This window comes from Grammomys surdaster, unplaced genomic scaffold (assembly GCF_004785775.1).
Source record: "Grammomys surdaster isolate TR1022 unplaced genomic scaffold, NIH_TR_1.0 65, whole genome shotgun sequence".
Classification (NCBI taxonomy): Eukaryota; Metazoa; Chordata; class Mammalia; order Rodentia; family Muridae; genus Grammomys; species Grammomys surdaster.
The window spans coordinates 15,622,369-15,643,261 of record NW_021604567.1 but is presented as its reverse complement, the minus strand read 5'-3'; the positions used below and the strand labels follow the sequence as shown (position 1 = coordinate 15,643,261).

At 43.5% G+C, this 20,893-nt stretch overlaps 1 protein-coding gene across 2 annotated transcripts in view; it reads left to right on the top strand.

Annotated features, from left to right (window-relative positions):
- Nucleotides 1–3,721: 3,721 nt before the first annotated feature.
- Nucleotides 3,722–20,893, top strand: part of Tgds (TDP-glucose 4,6-dehydratase) — a 19,332-nt gene continuing 2,160 nt past the window's right edge. The window contains exons 1-10 of one of the 2 annotated variants that reach the window (XM_028772247.1): nt 3,722–3,812; nt 5,858–5,924; nt 8,259–8,327; nt 8,939–9,029; nt 12,498–12,640; nt 15,380–15,478; nt 17,304–17,363; nt 18,044–18,087; nt 18,864–19,029; nt 19,922–19,980. In XM_028772247.1, coding sequence (XP_028628080.1) covers nt 3,739–3,812; nt 5,858–5,924; nt 8,259–8,327; nt 8,939–9,029; nt 12,498–12,640; nt 15,380–15,478; nt 17,304–17,363; nt 18,044–18,087; nt 18,864–19,029; nt 19,922–19,980 — 872 coding nt within the window. In that variant the 5' untranslated portion in view covers nt 3,722–3,738. Of the gene's footprint in view, nt 3,813–5,790; nt 5,925–8,258; nt 8,328–8,938; nt 9,030–12,497; nt 12,641–15,379; nt 15,479–17,303; nt 17,364–18,043; nt 18,088–18,863; nt 19,030–19,921; nt 19,981–20,893 lie in introns of both variants that reach the window. The other variant, XM_028772248.1, reaches the window with a different exon arrangement.

Genomic DNA, 20,893 nt, shown 5'->3' with positions numbered 1-20,893 from the left:
GTTGGAACACGCTCTTCGCTTTTTCTCTCCCGCGCCTATGCGCGCGTTAATGTTGCGAGGATGCGTCATGTGTCTAAACTGAAAAGCCTGTCTTCTCTTGGCACTGAACCGATTGTTCCTTCCTTGAATAGGGTTCCCAGTCTGGTTGAATTAACTCATTATCCAGCTGGCTAGACAGCTGAGAATGACAACGACCACCTTCATTCAGGAGTAGTCACAACATCTATTGGTCTTTCTTCTGGTGATGGTGTGAAGCGCCAGCCGCGACACTATCTAGCCATCACTTTGACCTATGGCAACTGACCTCACCCAAGTGTTGATTCTACTTAGCTACAGTCCGCCTCTGACTTCTGAGTTACAGAACACTGTAGAAAACACCATTTCCTAATGTCACATTCCTTCATCCCGTTAGTACACAACCCACGCTCTTTAGAATATGGGTTCAAATATTTCAAATGCCAGTCTCTCAACTAATGCCCATCCTTAGGACTATCAATTCTATACCCACCCCAATCCCCCATGTCGATGACATTTGCAAATCCTGCTGACTGGAGTACTTCCTACCGTTCCTCTCCTTTGCTTCGATCTCCTTTTTCTTCTAGATACTACTTTCCCAACACTCTCGAAGAAGCTCTTCTGACCCCCTCAGACTGTGTCAGATTTCAGTGTAACCTCACTCCTTACCAGGTCAATTACCACAGAATACTGTAAATGACCTCCAGTTCATCTGAATTTCTCACTCTATTGTAAGGTGCACATGGTCAGAGTCTGTGAACATCTTGATAAAAGCAAGAACAGGAACTCAAAATTGTGCCATGAATAAGTGTGTGCAAATTATCTTCATCCAACAAGACATTTTTTTTATAACACAAAAGCACATGCTCACCACAGACCTCATCATTTAAATAAAGAAACCCCATCAACAACAGTTCCAGCGCTCCTGGATTCCCAGAATAAGGGTATAAGTATTTTGAGACTTTTAAATTTTATCCTAGTTCTTTTTAAATATAAGAGAAATTCATTCATGTAGAGAAATTTTAATCCAGTCTCATGACTACTGTTGAAAGGGGTCATTATCTAAAGACATTCTAGATCTATGAGATCTGGCTGGAATGCAGACACACTCTGACTGATTACAGTATCATTTGGCTGAAATACTAACACCTTAGTGCACACCTTTAATCCCTAACAATGTAGGTTAGTTCATAGAAGGGAACTGCCATGTTTGAAAGTGATGTCTAATTGATGGGCAGACAAAGTGATGAATCAGAGAAAGATTTGACAGAATGAGTCAGAGATAGGATATGTCAAACAAATTGGAGAACAGCACAAGAAAGGGATGGTACTGGGGAGGGAGGGTGGAAGGGGGTGAGAGAGAGAGAGAGCATGCCTGAGAGAGAGAGAGAGCGTGCGAGAGAGAATGGCAATTTTACTAGGACAATTTTTACAGAGACAGGTTGCAGAGAGAACAAGGTAGACACGGGTGAAGAGAGACTGAGCCAGGGAATGAGAAGGAAGCAGAGGATTAGAACAGATTGCCAAAGTTAGTATGAGGTCAGTTAGAAGCCAAGAGAAACTGGATTGAATCAGTCACCTTGAAAGATTAGATTGTACAAAGTCCTAGGCCAAGGGATAGTTAGAACAGAGAAAGACATGAGCTGTTCTCAACTCAAGCCACATAGTCACACAGCTTGGGCCTGGCTCTCATTCCATTCCTTCACCTGAGGAAATAAAACTGACATTTCCGCATGCAGCTTAGAACAACGTTCATCGTCAAAAGTATAGGGAGCAACATTTTAAGTTTGTGACTTCTTAATTTCCTTGCTGATACCCAATACTGAAATGTAGTCTTTGTTAATATCTTCCAGCGGATATTTTCAGGTAAGCCCCTGCGAATATATGTGCTGCTAAACTAAATTTGCCTGGAGTCTGTCTCTAGCATTTTAAGTTACTACATCAGAACTGCAACCTAACGTAGTTATCTTAGTTGATCTTTAGCCAGTTGACATGTTCCCAACTGACCAACTATGTCTGTATATGGGAGAGATATTGTATCAGGGTTCCCTTTGAGAAGGAACAATTAGATCCATAACCTGTTAAGTCCTAAACATTACTTGCAAGATTCATATTCTTGTGTACGGGAATCTTGTTTACATGTATGTTTATGTACTGTATGGGTACAGTGCTCATGGAAGCCATAAAAAGGCTTCCAATACCCTGGAACTGGAGATACACAAGGTTGTGAGCCACCATATGGGTGCTAGGAATCCAACCTGGGTCCTCTGGAAGAGAGGCTAGTGCTCTTAACCACTGGGCCATACCTCCCTCCAGCCTTTGTTTATACATACTGACTGCCTGGGTTGCTTGGTGGTGTTCTCTAAACCTTTCTTTCAGAGCATTGTTTGGTTTTTCATTGCTCGCTAAAGTTAAATCCTACTAAGTTTGTCTAAAATTTTAATAGTATTAATGATATACCAAGAACAGGGTGACATTGTCCCTGAAGGAAAAGCAGAACATGTACTTTGATTACTATAGGCACTGTGTGTGTGTGTGTGTGTGTGTGTTTGAGACAGGGTTTCTCTGTGTAATCTGGCTGTCCTGAAACTCACTCCGTAGGCCAGGCTGGCCTTGAACTCAGAGATCTACCTGCTTCTGCCTCCCAAGTGCTGGGACTAAAGGTATGTACCACCACCTTCCGGCTTCATGTCTTTCTTCTTGATCAGTGATGTTGTTCTCTTTTACTGAAGACAGGCTTTTTTTTTTGTTTTTGATGCTTTGGTACATAAAAAAGAATATGACTGCCAATCATTCCCAATTGGTAGAGCCCCAGAATTAAAAAAGAGCAAGCATACTATACTAGAACAATTGTAATATAAAGAGCAGTGAGAGCAATCACATGATAAACCCACTTGTTGATGAATGTGTGATAGATCTGGTCCCGGAGAAATGAATGGCCTTACCTCTGTGGAGTAATTACATCCTTGCCCTATATGTTGATGAATGCTAAGAACGATTAAAACAATGGTTCTGCATGGTTAGGTTGCTGTTTGAATTGAGTCAAGGAACGACTCCAATAGGATGGCAATCAAACTGAGAACTGGAGGAGGTAAACACTAGTCAGACATCCGAGGAAGGGGCAGGTAGGCCAGGGAAGAACTCCTAGTAATATAAGTAAGAGCAAGAAGGACCGGATGGGGGCAGAGTGAGCAAACAAGAGAAGAGAGTAGGACCTAACAGGGAAATCAAAAACACACTTATGATTGCAAGTAGCCTTCGCCTTCTGAAATAATTATCACAACAGCGAAACAGAATTTTGCAATGCAACTTCCCATTTCCTTACTGCATACATTCCGGAGGATTCTCAGCTGGGGCTTAGTCTATGAACATGAACTTTAACTAAGTTCAAAAACGAAGACATCCATTCATAACTCCGAATTTCTAGGCACCTATAGTAGTAATCCATGTTGGTGACACTTGCTTAGAAAATGTCCTGGACCCTAGTTACCTAGTTACCAGTGACCCTAATTAATACTAGCAGCAGGCAGAGAAATAGAGCCTGCGCTTGCGCAGTGCCATTGCTGGCCCCGCCTCTCCTGCTGTGGTTTGGGAGAACACGGAAGTCTCCGAGACTTCCTTTGAACGTGTCGGGGGGCGTGTCGTGTCGTAAAGTGTCGTGAATGAACTAACCTCGGTTCTTCAGACGCCGCGCTTTACGGCGCTGGCCCTGCTAAGCTGAAGATGTCGTCTGAGCGCTCTGGTCCTCCCGGCAGCTTCGCGAAGCGGGTCCTGGTGACCGGAGGTGCCGGTTTCATGTAGGTAACGGTGCTAGTGGCTGAGACGTTTCTCCCCACGAACCCTAACCTCTCCTCGAGGCTCTCCTTGTCTTGGCACTTTGGGTCCATGGCTTTGAGGATCCGATCTGGGGGAAGTCTAATGCACAGTCCGGGTGTCCGCCCAGTTTCCCTCACTTTCTGGCCAGCAAAGTCGAGGTCACTTCGAATTTGCGACTTCTTTAACATCTCCCCCACAAAAAGGGGAACTCAGGAGTGCTGTGGTGCTGTCCCCCTCCTACCTGCCCGGAGGTGTTTACCACCTGTCACTTTTTTGAGCAGCACACGTCAGTTTCTTTCCATTTTCTTCCTGCACTCTGACAAAGCTCCCACCAGCAGATACAGACCTTTCCAAAAGCTCTTCGATGAGAATCGTGATGGGACTCTTTGTCTTGTCTTTCCTTTTCTAGAAACCGTTTACAAATCCTTTGTCATTCCCAACTTGTTCGAGGCTCATACCCACCTACTGTGAATCCTTGATATTTGTATCAAAGGTTATCATTGATTCGACCTCTCACCACTGTCCCCTGACTGCTTTAGGCCTGATACTGCCCTCTTTTCCTTAGAACACTGCTCCTATACCTTGCCTGATTGGTCTCACACGTTTTCTTTACACTTTTTAAAGTGAGTTCCTAGACAGAAGTCGTTGTTTTTAAGGAAGTGAGATGCCTGCTGCGTAGAATTTTACAGTCATGGTTTCTGTGAGGCTTGTAATAAAAGTCCAGAATCTTTACCAGATCTAGAAGACTCATGTGCTTAAGCCCTGCTTTCCAACCTAATCTCTTGCTTTTCTATACACACCCACAACCCTCTCGGGCTTCTTGGAGCACAGTAGGTTAGTGCCACTTCCTGACCTGGGACATTTGCACTTCTTTCTAGCATAGGCTAGCATAGTTGACCCACATATCACCTTCAGAGTGCTTACGGGACCACCCTAGGCCACCGATCCACTCAACGCTACCTGAAATTACATTGAGTCTTTGTGTTTACTTGTTTATGGCCTTGTTCCCTTCTGGAGTATAAACTGTGTGAGGGCAGACTGATGTTCATTAAGCACCCACAGAAAGAAAGGTCTGCATCATATCGTGAAGGTCTGCAGTCATAGTTGAGTGGACGGATGCATGAGTGATACACAGGAATCTCTTCTGCCCTCATAGAACTCAGTGTCTCCTGCATGGGGAGGGGACAGGGATTCTTGGTTACTTTCCGTGAACATGCAGTGGGCCTTTTAAATCCGACAGACACTTTGCTGAGGGAAGGTAGCAGGAAGCCAAGATTCACTTAATTAACAGGCGTGCGGATGTGGGGAAATGCTTGTACTTGCATGGAAGGGCTGGTCTACAAAGAATGTCCTAGAAAAAGAGGGAAAGGGCCCCCAGGTATGAACTTCACCTTCACAGTTAGTCAGTGCTTGCCATTACTCCAGAGCCCAAAATGTGTTTTTTTTAAAAAAAAAAAAAAATATGTGGAGGTTCCTTTTACTGAGGTAGCTCCATTTCAGGGTCCTCTGATCTCCAGGAAGCACTGTCAGTACCAAGCTCAGACTCCACTACTAGTATCCTAGGAAACCTGGGTTTAGTCCAGGGCCCTCCTGAGATTTTAGGCTCTAGTACCAAGAGAGCAGTTGCAGAAGTCACTGTAAGCATAGGCAATGACAGTGAGTATGCTGTAGGACTATCTATCTAACTCCACCACAGTCCTTGCAAAGGGATACTGGCCTTGTGCAGTTGCTCTGACCAGATTTTGCATTTTCCGTGCTCATACAGCATGTGTGGACAGCATCATTTGGTTAAACTGGCTTTTTCTTCATTCTCAGGGCCAGACAGTTTTCTGTGGCACAAGGAAGATATGAGAGTTTGTTTATAGGGTTAAAAAGTGCACGTGTGTGGTGTGGGTTACCTCATTTCTATTGTCATGGAAAAATGTAGTTACCTCTCACTATTTGCCTACCACTCCACAGCTCAGGAGATGTTGAGAATCAAGGGAGATGAATGTTTGTCACTCACGAAGATCTTGTCTTCTTGTAGTGCGTCCCATGTGATTGTCTCCTTAGTAGAAGATTATCCCAACTACATGATCATAAATCTAGACAAGGTAAGTATGAACATGAGCTTTGGGCACTAAAATATGACCTCCATTTACCTCCAAGCCAGGAAGCTGTAAGCAGCAATTCCAGAGAGCTGAAGAGGAGCACCGGGCACGGTGTTCTCATCCTGTTTCCCACGTAGTCATCCAGCCTCTCAGAACATGTACTGTCCTCATGTGTTCATGCTGTGTTTAATCTTAGGTCAAAGCTTTGAAACTTTTATTTTGGGCCTATAAACTCAGTGTTTTTAAGTGCAGTATTTTTAGCCAAAGAAAAGCTTTACCTTTAAAAAATTCTATATATACTATACTATTGTGATTACTATTTTGAGAGGGTATTGACTTGTCAAAACTGTTTGATTTTATAATTGCTACCTCCCAGAAACATCTGTATGTGTATTTCTTTTTAGCAGTAGAATATAATTAAAGCCAGTTGCAATGGCACTTGCAATCTGAGCCCTAGGGAGGTAGAGGCAGGAGGATCAGAACTTTAGGGTCATCCTTGGACTGTATAGCAAGTTCAGGGCCAGCCTAGGAATACATGAGATCCTGTCTACAAACAAATAAACAAAAAAACAGAAACAGTAAAATTAATTTAGTCTTGACAGTCTTATAGTCATGGTTGAAATCTCCCTAAAGAATATGATTCTTTAGTTTAAACAAAAGATGCAGATGGTTTTCTTATTTTTATAAAATACAATGGTAAAAATGTACAGGTAAAGAATACCCATTAACTTTCAGCGTTTTTTCCCTGTCTCAATGTTATAAAGAGGTGAACAGAATTCTTGTTTATATCATGTATTTATTTGGGGATGGGGCATCCATGAACTCTAGCTTGCATGTAGGGAAACCATAGGACCATTTATGGGTTAGTTCTTTCCTTCCCTATGTGACTTTTAGGTTCCAGCTTGGTGACAATACCTTTATTCCCACTGAGTCATCTGGCTCGCTCTAAAGGTATAGCTTAGGCTGCCCTCAAACTTCTGATTCTTGCATATCTGCCTCTTTAATAAATCCTAATGTGCAAGACCACAACCTACAGAGGTAGGTCTACACAGGGAATTCCAGGACAGCTAACAGTACATATTGAAATTCTGTCTCAAAATATATAAATAAAAACTAATAAATTATGTGTAGGTGTGTGCTTTGCATGTGGGTTACGAGTGCAGTTGCCCTCCAAGGCCAGAGGTCTTGGGTCTGGAGCTGCAGTTAAAAGTGGTTGTGAGCCACTGGTGTAGGTGGTAGGACTCAAACTCAGGTCATCTTGAATAGCAGCTGGTGCTTGTAACCTCCGAGTCGTCTCTGCAGTCTCAACCAGTTCTTTTAAAATGCTCTCACTATTTGCCATGGTCTCTTTTAAAATGCACTCACTATTTGCCATGGTCTCTTTTAAAATGCACTCACTATTTACCATAGTAGCTGAAGATGTATAAAGCAGGCGTTTTTATCTTTGACTGCTTATTCCTTTTCTCTTAAGAACTAAACTTCCCTAGCTACCAGCTGCTAAGGGGGAGCTTAAGCTGGAACTTTTTAAATTTATCTATTTATCCACTTAACACCCCAATATCAGCCCCCCTCCTCCCAGTACCCTCTTGTTACAGGTTCTTTTTTCCATTCATCCCATTCTCCCTCCCCTTCTTCTCTGAGAAGGGGGTGTCCCCTCCCACCCTCCCCCCCCCCCCCTGTCTGTCATTGTAGGAGTAAGCATATCCTCTCACTGAGGGCAGACAAGGCAACGTTATTGGGGAGTAGGGTCCATGGGCAGGCAATAAATTTAGAGACAGCTACCCCCCCCCACCTCCAGTTGTTGGGGTACCTGCATGAAGACCAGGCTGCATATCTGCTACATATGTATGGTGGACCTGGGTCCAGCCTATGCTTGCTCTTTGGTTGGTGGTTCAGTCTCTGGGAGCTCTCAAGGGTTGAGGTTAGCTGACTCTGTTGGTCTTCCTGTGGAGTCCCTGTCGTTGAGTTCCTCATCCTTCCCCCGACTCTTCTACAAGATTCCCCGAGTTCCCGGCTGTGGGCCTCTGCATCTGTTTCTGTCTCCTGTTAGGTGGAGCCTCTCAGAGGACAGTTAGAGCAGGAACATTTTTAAAGAGAAACCTTAACAGTGTTTCTCTTGGAAGTTTGCTCTTCTGAAAAGTAACACTGACCCACTTCTGCTTTTACTTTTAGGATGTCAGAAACTTTGAAGGTGTAAAACCCGCAGGAAACCTCTTAGGAAGACTTGTTCTTGTATCATAGTGTTGAAGATTTATGACCTTTAAACTAAACTGACACGTTGTAGAAAGAGCTTTCTTGATTTGTCCTGTTTCCTCACCCGTATTCTCTCTCTTTAAGCTGGATTACTGTGCAAGCTTGAAGAATCTGGAACCGGTCTCTAACAAGCAAAACTACAAGTTCATACAGGTCTGGAAGCTTTGTTACAGTTACTGGACAGTGCCTCTTAGTCATGCAGACATTGTAACCTTTCTGTGTTACAAACTTGTTAAAGGTCAGGCAACTTCCAGAAGTAGTTCCTGATGTAGAGTTCTGCCTTTAGAGGGAACCATCTGGAGTTTGGGGACCTCAGCAGACCTCAGGGGGTGACGTACACACGCAGATGAGCGAGGGTGCTGTAGGGTTAGTTAGTGGTGATGCACACGTCCCAGAGTCACTCCAGAGTTTGACACTGTTTTAAATTCTATTTTAGTATTGCTCTATAAAGGTTTATTTTTCTTGATGCTAAAATATTTCCTAGCAGTTTTAGCTTTACAAATATGTGATACAAGTCAGCACAATATTTAGCAGAAGTTGATACTCAACAAAAATATTACTTGAAACATATTTTCAGAAATATTTTGAATTAAATACATATGTTCTAAGATGCCAAGGACTCCATTGTTTTTACACTTGCCTGGCTGCTTGCCTGACTTGGAGACATTTCTCTGTTGAGAACTGGAGGGGGTGCTAAAGTAAAACTGGTTATTATGAAGGAGTGCTCAGGAAACCTCACCTTTCCATGTTTGCCTTTGCTGCAGGGTGACATTTGCGACTCTCACTTTGTGAAGCTGCTGTTTGCGGCAGAGAAGATAGATCTAGTACTCCATTTTGCCGCACAGACACATGTAGGTAAGCACTGTCTTATGCTGGAGTTGCCACTGGCATTTTTCTTCCCTAGTGAGTGAATCCCAAGTCCATTAATAGGTTGACTAAGCAGGAACTTCAGAGTCTTTAAAAGGGAATACACCTGTGGGGCCAGAAACCACAGCCCCACGTTGTACACACCGACAGAGAGAATCGGGCTTTGTTTTCATTTGCTTGTTTTATTAAGTGGGTTCTGGGAATCAAACTTAGCTTCTCACGCTTGAGTTGACTGGCACTCATGTCGTTGATTGAGCCACCTCCTTGCCCTGGTAACTGGTATTTCTTATAGGTCATGCTTTATTCATGTGTGTAGAAGTGGAACAGTAAAAGTGGTTTTAAAAACTTTGAGTTGAATCAAATTCAGACTAATGGTTAATCTGAAAGGAAGAGTGAGCTGAGCCTTTAGTTACTGTTTTATATCAGTCCTCTTGGGTGGCAGGCACCTCAAAGAACAGTATCTGGTCCACTGTGTGCATTCGAGATGCTGTTTGAATAATTCAGCTAGTCTTTCCTCTGGGAAATATGACATAGATTTGGAGGGTTTTGGTTAGATAAGTAACGTACTGTGGCCACTGGTGTTGCCCTCACCCAAGCAGAGGTAACAGTGCTGCGGAACCAGCTGGCAGGGACTGACTCCTGCATCCTCCACACTCAGACCTGTGCTTTCCTCTGCTCTTCTCTACGGATTTGCTGTCTAATACTTAGCCCAAAATATTACAAATACTTAGTTGTGTTGTTGTGGTATCAGCATTCACTCCTATGGTTAGCCACTGGAAGCGGCTTCTGGTTGCCTCTTTGTGTCCTCTTTGGCAGAACCTTAGTAGCCCTTGACACTGTCCTAATCTCTGGTGAAGCAGGATGTTCTGTGCTTTTCTTCATAGTTTCCCAGCATGCTCTACCATTTCCATGTCCTAACATGGCTTTTTATAGGCACAAATTTTTCTCAACCTACTTTAATAAGGGTTCAACCTCTCCTCTAGCCCACCACCCAACAGAGGTGGTTATTAGGTTATTAGGACATGGTTATTAAGTTCTTAGGACACAGGGGGAAGAAGACCTGTTTAGAAGTAATTCTTTGGGGGCCAGCCAGTTTTCATTGTCAGGATATCAGCAGTTCAGTCCAATAACAAACCAAATCTGAGTCAGCAGTCCAGTCCACTTGGTAGTCACCATCCACGAACCAGCAAGGGCAGTTCAATCCAGAAGAAACTTCGAGGCTCACCAGCTGGCCCAAGTCCACTAAAGAAATTGCCAGAAGCTGCAGGAACCTCACGAGAAGTTCTTTGGTACGTTTCTCTCTGTGACATCACCACAAGTGAAGCTCAAGTACAGCAGTGTAAGGCGGACTGACATGTGTGCCGTCAGCGAAGACGAGCGAGGCAGAGCGAAGTGAACCAAGGCTCGAGCTCCCACTGTCTGTGGGGTCATAGTTATATTCCTTCTAAACATCACACGTCCTTTCACGTGTCTGCTGTAGCAAAACATCCTTTCACCTGTGTCTGCTTCAGCAAACCATCTTTCATGTGTCTGTTTTAGCAAATTGTCCTTTCACCTGTGTGCCCCAGCAAAAAAATATTTTGACATAATTGACTTTCCAAAGAAACTAGAAATTTCCACTTCAGCTTTTCTTCTGTGTGTGTCCCCTAGCATGAGTTTTGGATCCAAATTTGATTCATGTAAGGGCACATGTCTGGATTACGGGGTTCGTTTTGACTGAATCACCTCTGGAAAACTTGTCTCCAAACACAGTCACGTCCTAATGTGCTATGGGAGTAGGCACCAGCATAAATTTTAGGGGGACAAGTTTAGTTCATAGGTTTGGATTAAGGGATAAATGTAATCAGTTTGGCTACATATCACCAGATTGCCTTCCTCTGAGTTTGAATACATTGTTGTAGACCAGTGGTTCTGTGTGTCTCGGCACCTTTGAGAAGAGACTGACTCTTTCATAGGGGGTCACACATCAGATGTTGTGCATATCAGATACTTGCATTACGATTCATAACAGTAGCAAAATTACAGTTATGAAGTAGCAATGCAAATAATTTTATGGTTGGGGTCACCACAACCTGAGAAACTATTTTAAAGGGTCCCAGTATTAAGAAGGTTGAGAACCATTCCTGCAGCCCCATATGCAGAAGTGTGTTCATCCACCTGGCTTAGCCTCACCTACAAAACTTCTTTTCATGTTTTTAAAGTACTATTTTATTTTGTGTATGTTCCTAGGTGTATGCATGTGCACTGCATGCATGCGGGAGTCTGTGGCAGTCAGAACAGGCCTTAGATCCCCTAGAATGGGTTACACATGGTCATTAGCCACCCTGTGGGTGCTGGGAATTGAACCTGGGTCCTCCGCAAGAACTTAACCACTGAGCCTCTCTTCAGATACGTATTTTTTGTTAGTCTGATAAATAAGAGTTTTAAACTTGAGTTTTCTTTATTATAAGTAAAGTTGAGCATGATTAGCTGAAGGACCATTTATTTGTTTAAACTGTTTGTGTCTTGTACACATGTTACTGTAGGGCTATTCTTACTTGTTTTGGTAAATTATTTGTAGATTGTTGGTATGGTCTGTTTATCCTCAGTAAGTTCAGGTAGTTTTCCCACCTTGTATATTTTTTAATTTTGTTTCTAGTTTAGGCTGTTTTGGTTTGTTCTCAGGCTCTTCCCCATCCCTGTCCTGGCTGCACTGGGTCCAGCATCACATGCTCGTGGGTCCTCTTCCACCACCCAGTTATGTCCTGCTGTGCCCACATGCCTGTCTTACCAGCCCCACTGTGGACTGTGTGAATGCGGGTGGTCACGGGCCCAGTGTATGGTGTGTTCTGACAGAGTGTAAGGAAAGGAGCTGGTTACTGAGATGCATAGTCTTGGTGGTTGCTGTCGTGATTGGTAGATTAGGTCAGGTAATCATTTCTCCTCGTGTCTCTCCCTATGATGCGTCTGACTTTAATCATAGGTGGCCCAATTATGGATAGGTATAAGAGAGTACAAAGGCAACTGACCCTGAAAGTTGACTAGGAGGACGGCGTTTGCCTTCCTGCACATGCACCCCAATCCATGCTGGATTGGCCGGTCTGTTTTATATCCAGATATATCAGGAATGTGTTTGAGTAGAAACTATCTGATTGTGGTTATTTTCAGGGGTGGAGAAACTTGTACTGTTGTTCAGAGAGGGCTGTACATACTGTCAGAAGCAGGCTAGCCCAGTGGAAGAGGGGTCTGGTGGGTTTCAGGTTGCCAGATGCCAAGTGCAGTATTCAAACAAGAGTGGGTACACGGTCACAGTAAGTAAGGCACCAGCTTTGTACCGACCTTTCTTGTGCTGTTTCTAACCCGCTGCAGCTGTGGTGAGCAGCAGGCAGTGAGCCATCCGAAACCGGGTCGGTTGGTTGGCATTTGGTTTTTCCAATGAGCAGAGTTATTGTAGCTTTTCTCTCTCGTCTCTTTTAGACCTTTCATTTGTCCGTGCCTTTGAGTTTACGTACGTCAATGTTTACGGTACTCATGTTTTGGTCAATGCTGCTTATGAAGCCAGAGTGGAGAAGTTTATTTACGTCAGCACAGATGAAGTCTATGGAGGCAGTCTCGATCAGGTAAATTCAGAAAGTATATTCTGCTTACTAGGTACCAGTATAGATGCCTGTCTGACTAAAGGTCACTGGGCTTTTCCTGTGCTTTAATTACGTGCATTGTGTTGCCCTCCAAAGTGTTGCTTTGTCCTTTGTTCTTCTCAAGTGAGGAGTGTCACCTGAGGAACGATTAGCACCATGCAAACTTACATGGTCTGACTGGTCTGTGACACAGCTGCAGACCTTATACAGACCTCACTACTGTCCCAGTCTTAAAACTTGATGATGTCATCTCCTGGGCGGTGGCCTGCCCCTGCTCACCTTCTCTGGGCAGGGAGCACGTTAGAATGTCAGAGATGAGTAAGAAGTTGCTGAAGCTGGATGTTCTTCCTTTGTTGTTGTTTTGGAGACAGACTCTCACTGTGTAGCCCAGGCTTGCCTGGAATCCACTGTGTTGTTCAGTCTGCTCTTAACCTCATGATTTTCTGCCTGTCTCCTGAATGCTGATATTATAGGGATGTACTTCCATGCCTGGTTCTGAGCATATGAAATCATTCCTAATTATTGTACTTTTTAGACCGAGATAGCACCACTAGTTAGTCCACAGTGTCCTTTCCTTCAGTTCTTTCTTCTAAACATATGATCTGTTGGGAGGCCGGAAACAGGCTCGGTGTCTAACTCATCACTGAGTCCTTGGTCAGTGTATGTGATGCCCTAGGTTTGATCCTAAGCCTGGTAAGAAAACAAAAGCCTCAAAAAACAAAAAAATCTATGTGTAGGTAACAGTTACTGTATGCTTACGTTTAAATGTTATAATGGTTAAGATAATATCTATAGTTAACACCTTAGTGTAGTCATGTGAACTTGTACAGACTGAAAGGATTAATGGCAGTCAAAAATCCAGTTAGGTAGAAAAGAGTATGGTTCCTCATATTTCTGAAGTTTTAATCTTCAAATCACTACCATGATTGGTGTATTAGCACCCAACTGTTACCCAGTAAAACTGCAGATTGCCTTATATAAGTATATTTTTGTATAATTAAAACATATATTGGTGTATGTCACTTTAAAAGGGGCTCCCAAACACTTCTTTTTATGTATATGAGTACTGGAAGATCTTCAGATTCATTATTTGATAGCAGTGTCAGGTACTTAGAGAAGGTCCTAATGTTCCAGTCCCAAGTATACACAGCCGTCCTTCTATTCAGGAAAATTATTTATTGGTTGCACAAATAAAGGGATGATAGAGAAGCTTTCTTCCTCTTATCATTTTGCCTGCTACCAGCACAATATAGCTCAGCTGTATTGTAAAGGCTATTCTGACGATCTTTTTTATGACTAAATAATTCCATGATTTTGATTGGATGACCCTTTCAATAGAGAGCTTCAGCCTGTTGCAGCAGTAGCTGTCAATAGCTACCAGAAGATTGACAGTGACTGTGGCTTATTCTCTCAAGAACTGTGTGAAGACGTTTTAGCCAGATCTATAATGTGAGTTTAGGAGGCTGAAGCAGGAGGATCCCAAGTTAAAAGCTAGCCTGTGCTATTTAGTAACAGTCTGTCTCCAAAATGATAAATAAAAGACTGCAACGGTGGCTCACTGATTAAGAGCACTTTCTGCTCCTACAGAAGGCCCTGGCTTGGTTCCTGATAACCATGTGGTTGCTTACAATCAATGTGACTCCAGTTCAAGGAGAGCAGATGCCCTTGTGTGGTTTGTGTGGGTCCCTGCGTATTTGTGACGCTCATAAACTCATGCATACACACATATATTAGTAATAAGTAGTTATTTTTAAATGGTTGACAATATAAGTTTGATTTAAAATGGCCTCCAACCAGCTCAGTAACTTTGTTTTCCATTTCTTCTCCCACACTCTAGTCTTTTAGGACCTCTGCACTTGTTCTCTAATTAGGATTCAAGGTATCCCCGTGTTGGTTTAGGTTTTGTTTGGTTTTTGAGACAGAGTTTCAACTCTGGGCTTCATTCCTCCACCACCTCCCAAGTGCTGGGATTATGGATATGTCCACCAGAGCAAGAAACGGTTTCTTAGGCGCAGTGATTGACATTTCACACTGGTAGTGTGGTTGGTTTTCCGTTTTGTTTTGCTAGTGTGTATGTGTAGTACTGTGTATACATTGTGTATGTGTTTGGGTCCCACCCAGGTCCTCTTAAATGTGACCCTGACTACTGTTGAGCCACACACTTCAACCTTGTAATATGTTTTCCACTTAGAGAGTATGTGTTGGGGGCCATCGGCCACAGTCGACTGGGTTCACCTGAAAGAGAAGCTGGGAAGGGACAGGAGGGCGGGAAGAAATGAAGCCAGGACAAAGGTTTCTGATCGAGGCTCAATGCTTTAATGTTCAGCTTTCAATTTAAAGGGGATAACCCACCCCCACCCCCAGAGTTCCTTCTTGCTGCAGCGGGCTGGGGGTGAGGGTGAGCGGAAACCATCCTGCTGGAGGTGAAAGGAATCCACCTCCGATGTGAGACACCTCTGATGTCTCAAAGCAAGCTCAAAGCAAGCTCAGCAGGCAGTCTATTCTTCTCAGCTCGTGTACCAGGCTACATACAGGCAGCGAGAAAGGCGCCAAGGCCAAAGCAAGCACTGCCTCTGCCAAGGGCAGGAAATGCCCAGGCCATACCTCCAGAGTCCTATTGTTTGGTCTATTGTGGTAAACAAGGTCTCATCTCTTAAGCCTGCTCAAGGCTGGGGGAAGGGCACAAGTATGTATGATTCAAATGTATCTTTTTAAAACTAGGAGTTTGATGAATCATCACCCAAACAACCTACAAACCCTTATGCTTCGTCTAAAGCAGCTGCGGAATGTTTTGTGCAGTCGTACTGGGAACGATACAAGGTAAAAGCTGATTTCTGAAACTTTGTTTTGTTTTGTTTTTCACGACAGGGTCTCACTGTGTATTCCTGGCTGCCCCTGGGATTTGTTTATAGACCAGGCTGGCCTCGAACTCAGAGAGCCATGTGCTTGCTTTTGCCTCTTGAGTGCTGGGATTAAAGGTGCTGTCTATCTATTTGTCTGTCTGTCTGTCTACCTATCTTTCTACCTACCATCCATCTATCTACCTCCCTCCCTCCCTATCTGTCATTTATCCTGTGAGTACAGGTGTGTATATGTGTTCTGTAGTGTGAATGTGGCAACCAGAGGCCAGTGTATGGAAGCCAGTTCTTCCCTTGCATCCTATGCTTAGCTCATCGGGCTTGGCAGCAAGTGCTTTGACCATCTCACCAGGCCTGATTTCTGAAACCCTTAAACTTAACTGGATGTAAGTTTTAAAATTCTAACTTTGTCAAATTCTGTGCTTTGGCACAGAAGACCTGGCTTGAATGTGGGTAGTAAGGGCTCTAAGTATCGAACTCTCACATGGCCTGGACAAGGTATTGTTCAGTTCCTTAGGAAGGCACTAACCTGGAACATACTTCATCCTGCTTTAGTGACAGAACATTACAGGTCTAGTGAGAAGCTCCATGGAAATCCTCCAAGGCAGAGGTGAAGACTCCTTTCCTGGCAGTGGCTTTTTCTGTATGACTCAGAGGTCTTGCCGCTGTACGGCGTGGACTGTAGACTTAGGTCTGGTAACTCTGATAGTGCCATACTGCAGTTGTAGCAAAACAAGTATTAGCAGCCCCCTGCGGTGCCACCAGCCATTGTCAGGTACTAGGGGCTGAGTCAGAAAGACAAGTAAGAGGTTCTTCTTGTTTCCTTGCTCTTTGTAGTGGGCCTTTTTCCTTGTAAGAGTTGATTCAGTGAAGAGAGCCAACCTGGTGTCTACCAGCTAACTAACTGTCGACGGCTGGAGGCCATCTTGGGAATGAACATGTGGAAGGAAGGCCTCGGTGTGTTACCTGCCTCTCTGTGCCCCATTTCTACCCATCTTCCTCTGGTCTCCACAGGAGGAGGAACCTTTTCTTCCTGTTAGACCCTCTGCCTGTATCTGAGCCCCATGCTCTCCTTTTTTTTTTTTTTAATGATCTTATTATGTGGCCTTGGCTGGCCTGAAATTTAGTGTGTAGAAGATGCTGGCCTCAAACTCAGAGACCCATCAGTCTCTGCCTCCTGAATTCTAGTATTAAAAGCATGCACCACTAGGCCTAACTTTTAAAAAACAAAGACATACATAGCTCAGGCTAGCCATGAACTAGGAATCCTCCTGCCTTAGCTCACGAGTGTCAGGAATACAGGTGTGAGCCATCTTTAGGAGACTTCTTTTTTGAAGAGTAGAGGTGGCAGTGGAGGTTGTCACAGAAGCTTCTATGTCCCTCTTTCTCAACTGTAGGTCTGCAGTCATCGATACAGCAAAAGTAACTTTCTTCACTTTACAGTCAGCAGGAGCATAAGTCATTTTTTTCTTTCTTTTGTCTGGGGTAGGAGTGTCTGGGAGGACTGGGAAGTTACTGGGATTCATGATGTGAAATTCCTAAATAATTTGGACAATAATTAACAATAATAATTTTACAAATAAAAATATTATCTAAAATAGCATTATTACAAATAAACTTTTTATATACTGTATCATACACACACACATACCTACCTACCTCAGACAGGCCCTTCAGTGTGTGCTGATAATGTGTCATTTAGGCACCAGTGTTTTGAAACTTTGTATATTTTAAGATAATTCTGATCGCCAGATCCTTTACACTGATGTTGAATATTTACTCTTAAGTTCCCAGTTGTCATCACCAGAAGCAGCAATGTCTACGGACCACATCAGTATCCAGAAAAGGTAAACTTTATTTCTAAATTCTTAGTGGTTTTTACTGGTTGTACCATTACTGAAAATAATGTTGGAGTAGTTATTTCTCTGAAGTAGTTTGTGTTGTAACTGCATAATTGCATGCTCTGTGTAGGTTGCATGCACATCTCTTCAGACTGTGAGCCTGAAGACAGCATGAGCTTGGAACACTGCAGCTGCCATGCCTTTAGGTCTTTTAGCCATTGTCTTGAAAGTGGGGGTGTAATGAAAACAGGGTTTTAGGGGTCCAGTGTGAGGATGTATACGGACATGGTTTGTCTTCTTGGGATTCTGAAGCACCGTGCAGCCCAAGACTGTGCTTGTGTCAGGGCATACAAAAGTTCAGAGCTAACTAGGCAGTGGTGTGGAGAGCTTGGACTTACTGTATGGGTACTGACATGCAAGAGTGAAGTGAGATATGCCTGCCTTTATGTGAACAGTCACCAGAGCGGCAGTGAGTGCTGGCTCTAACTGTCCGTGAAGGCTCCCTCTGAATTTTATTATAAAGTTTTTATGAAATCACAAACTACCATAGAATTCTTTTACTCAGCAAACGCTGCATTTTTTTTCATGAATTTAGGTTAAAAGAATTGGGATGTATCAATCTTCAAGTTTAAATTCATATTGATGTCATTTTCAAAGTCTGAAATGAAGTGTAAATATTCTTTTAGGTTATTCCAAAATTCATATCTTTGCTGCAGCACGACAGGAAGTGGTACGTTGCTTTTACTTTTGCATTCATGTGCCATCTGCTCTGCTGATAGTGCCAGTAGGAATCCTGGAACCACAGAGGCTCTGGGCTCCATGTTCTGCCAGCCCAGGAATGCTTTCTCCACGTAATGTGGTGTTCTCAGTAACTAAACTACGTCCTCAGAAGCTACTAAGGGAACATTCCAAAGTTAATTGCTGTAGAATTTTGTAGAGTTTCAAAATAAAATTTTGACATCTGTGTATAATTTCATATTTCTAAATGATTAATATAAAGCCAAGATCTTTGCCTTTGCTTACCCATTATTCTTGGGTTCTGGAGCTTGAAGGCAGGCCTTGTGTGTCCTAGCAAGTACTGCTAACAAGCTGCAGCCCCCGCTCCCTCCCCAGCTCTGTCCCAGCCCAGTGATTTCATTTGTAACTTTTGTAGTTGCTTGCCCTGGCCTCGAACATGGAAGCCGCTTGCCTCAGTCCCCAGGTGTCTGGAGTTAGAGTTCTGTACAGCCCTGCCAGCTTAGGTGTTTCTTCAGAGTGAATTTATGGTATAAAATTAACAGATTTCCTAGGGATCCATATTTTCCACTTTTTAAATTAAGACTCCTTCAGAAGTTTGGGTATCATATAAGAAATGGGGAAGAAATTTTAAGGAAATTGCTTTGTTCATTCAGAGATTTCCAGGAACTCTGGGAATTGGCTTCCCAAGAGTCGCACTGGCTGTGGCTTCCTCCTGCTTGGGAGCTTCCTTTCTGCACTCTATAATTCTGCCTTCTTTAATCCACATAGCTGTATTCACGGGTCAGGGCTTCAGAGAAGAAACTTCCTTTATGCTGCTGACGTGGTGGAGGCCTTTCTCACTGTCCTCACAAAGGGCGAGCCAGGCGAGATCTACAACATCGGGAGCAGCTTTGAGATGTCCGTCATCCAGCTCGCAAAGGAGCTAATACAGCTGGTATGCCTGCTCTGAGAGAGAGGGTGTGGGCAAGGCTGTCCCCAAACCCATGGCAGGAATGAGGGATTTAGTTAGTATCTGCATTAGTTATGTTCCTGTGCTGTAGTGACAGCCCCACCACAAGCATCCTAAGGAAGAGGGATCGTGGCTTAGAGTTCTCCAGGGCTAGAGTCCATAATGGGGTGTGTGTGTGTGGGGGGAACGGGGGACATGGCGTGATGGCAAGAATAGGATGCTGGCCAGATACATTTTCACCCCCAAACAGGAAAAGAACAGGAAGTGGAGTGAGGCTATAAAACCTGAAAGCCTGCTCTCAGTGCTATACTTAACTCTACTGGGCAAAGCCTCACCTGCTAAGGGTTCTGTAACCTCTCCAAGCAGCACCAGCAATGGGGGACCAAGGATTCAAGTACACAAGTGAACAGGGGACATTTCTCATGCACGGCCACTGAATCACTAGTATACCATTCACTTAACTAAACCGAACTGATGGGAAAACAATCCATAATTATGTGTACCATGTGCCTTCATGTGAAAGTTCTTGAGGTAAGGAATACTTGTGCCTCCTCTAGCTGTAAAGTGTCCCAAGCTTCAGAAGTGGGAGCCGCTCTTGTCAGAGTCACAGGACAGTGAGGGAGCAGAAACAACTCCGAGCTACAGCACACATGCTTGTCCTGGGCTTCCAGCTGTCTCTTGTACTTACATAGTCCGTGTTCTTTATGAACTGTGGAGTGAGTGCAGGCTAGAAGGATGGAAGAACCTTTCCTGTCCTCCTCATCCCTCCTGCTCTGAGGCACTTGTCTTTCTCGTCAGCTTCTGTCAGCTATTAATACAGTTGTTGCTCTGGGCTCTCGTGTCATAAGATGGCTCAGGAGTCTGCTTCATTTGACAGATCAAAGAGACCAATTCAGACTCAGAAACGGAGAGGTGGGTAGACTACGTGAGTGACAGGTAAGTGGATCCCATGAGTGACAGGTGGGTGGGCTCTGTGAGTGACAGGTGTGTGAACTATGTGAGTGACTGACAGGTGTGTGGACTACATGAATGACAAGTTGGAACATACGGACAAGATGGTGAAGTTGTAGGTTCTTATACAATGGTAAACTATATGAACTCACCAGAAAAATATTTTAACTTGTGAATTTTCTTCCTAATATAAGTGTCATAGAAATTAAGGCCGAGCGGTGGTGGCGCACGCCTTTAATCCCAGCACTTGGGAGGCAGAGGCAGGCGTATTTCTGAGTTCGAGGCCAGCCTGGTCTACAGAGTGAGTTCCAGGACAGCCAGAACTACACAGAGAAACCCTGTCTCGAAAAACCAAAAAAAAAAAAAAAAAGAAAGAAATTAAGGATAGCACTATTATTAACTGTGAGCTTCAGGTTGTAAGGACTGTTTCCCAGTGTGGAGTTTTGTCCCTTGTGAAACCCAGAGATTATCTCCTTAGAAAAGAATTCTAAGCTGTAATTACTATGTAGACAAAGCATCTTGCCCTAGGTTGACACTCAAGAATGGAGTTACTTACATTTGTGTGATTTATTTCTTCACTCATCAAACATTTATTATTTTTCTTCTATATGTCAGGTACTGTACTTACACCCAAATTATGGTTGAAATAAGTTCTAGAAAGGATAGGCTATTGAGTATGTCAGGCATTAGTATTTATGGATTTTATATGTTTATAAAATGTTTGTACAATAAGCATGTCATTAGGGCGATTTTGTTCTAATGTGAATTATGAAGATATGTGAGTGTGCATTCTATGTCTTAGATGTGCACATGTGTATTCACAATAAACACGTGTGAGTGTACATTCTTAGATGTGCACATGTGTATTCACAATAAACACGTGTGAGTGTGCATTCTG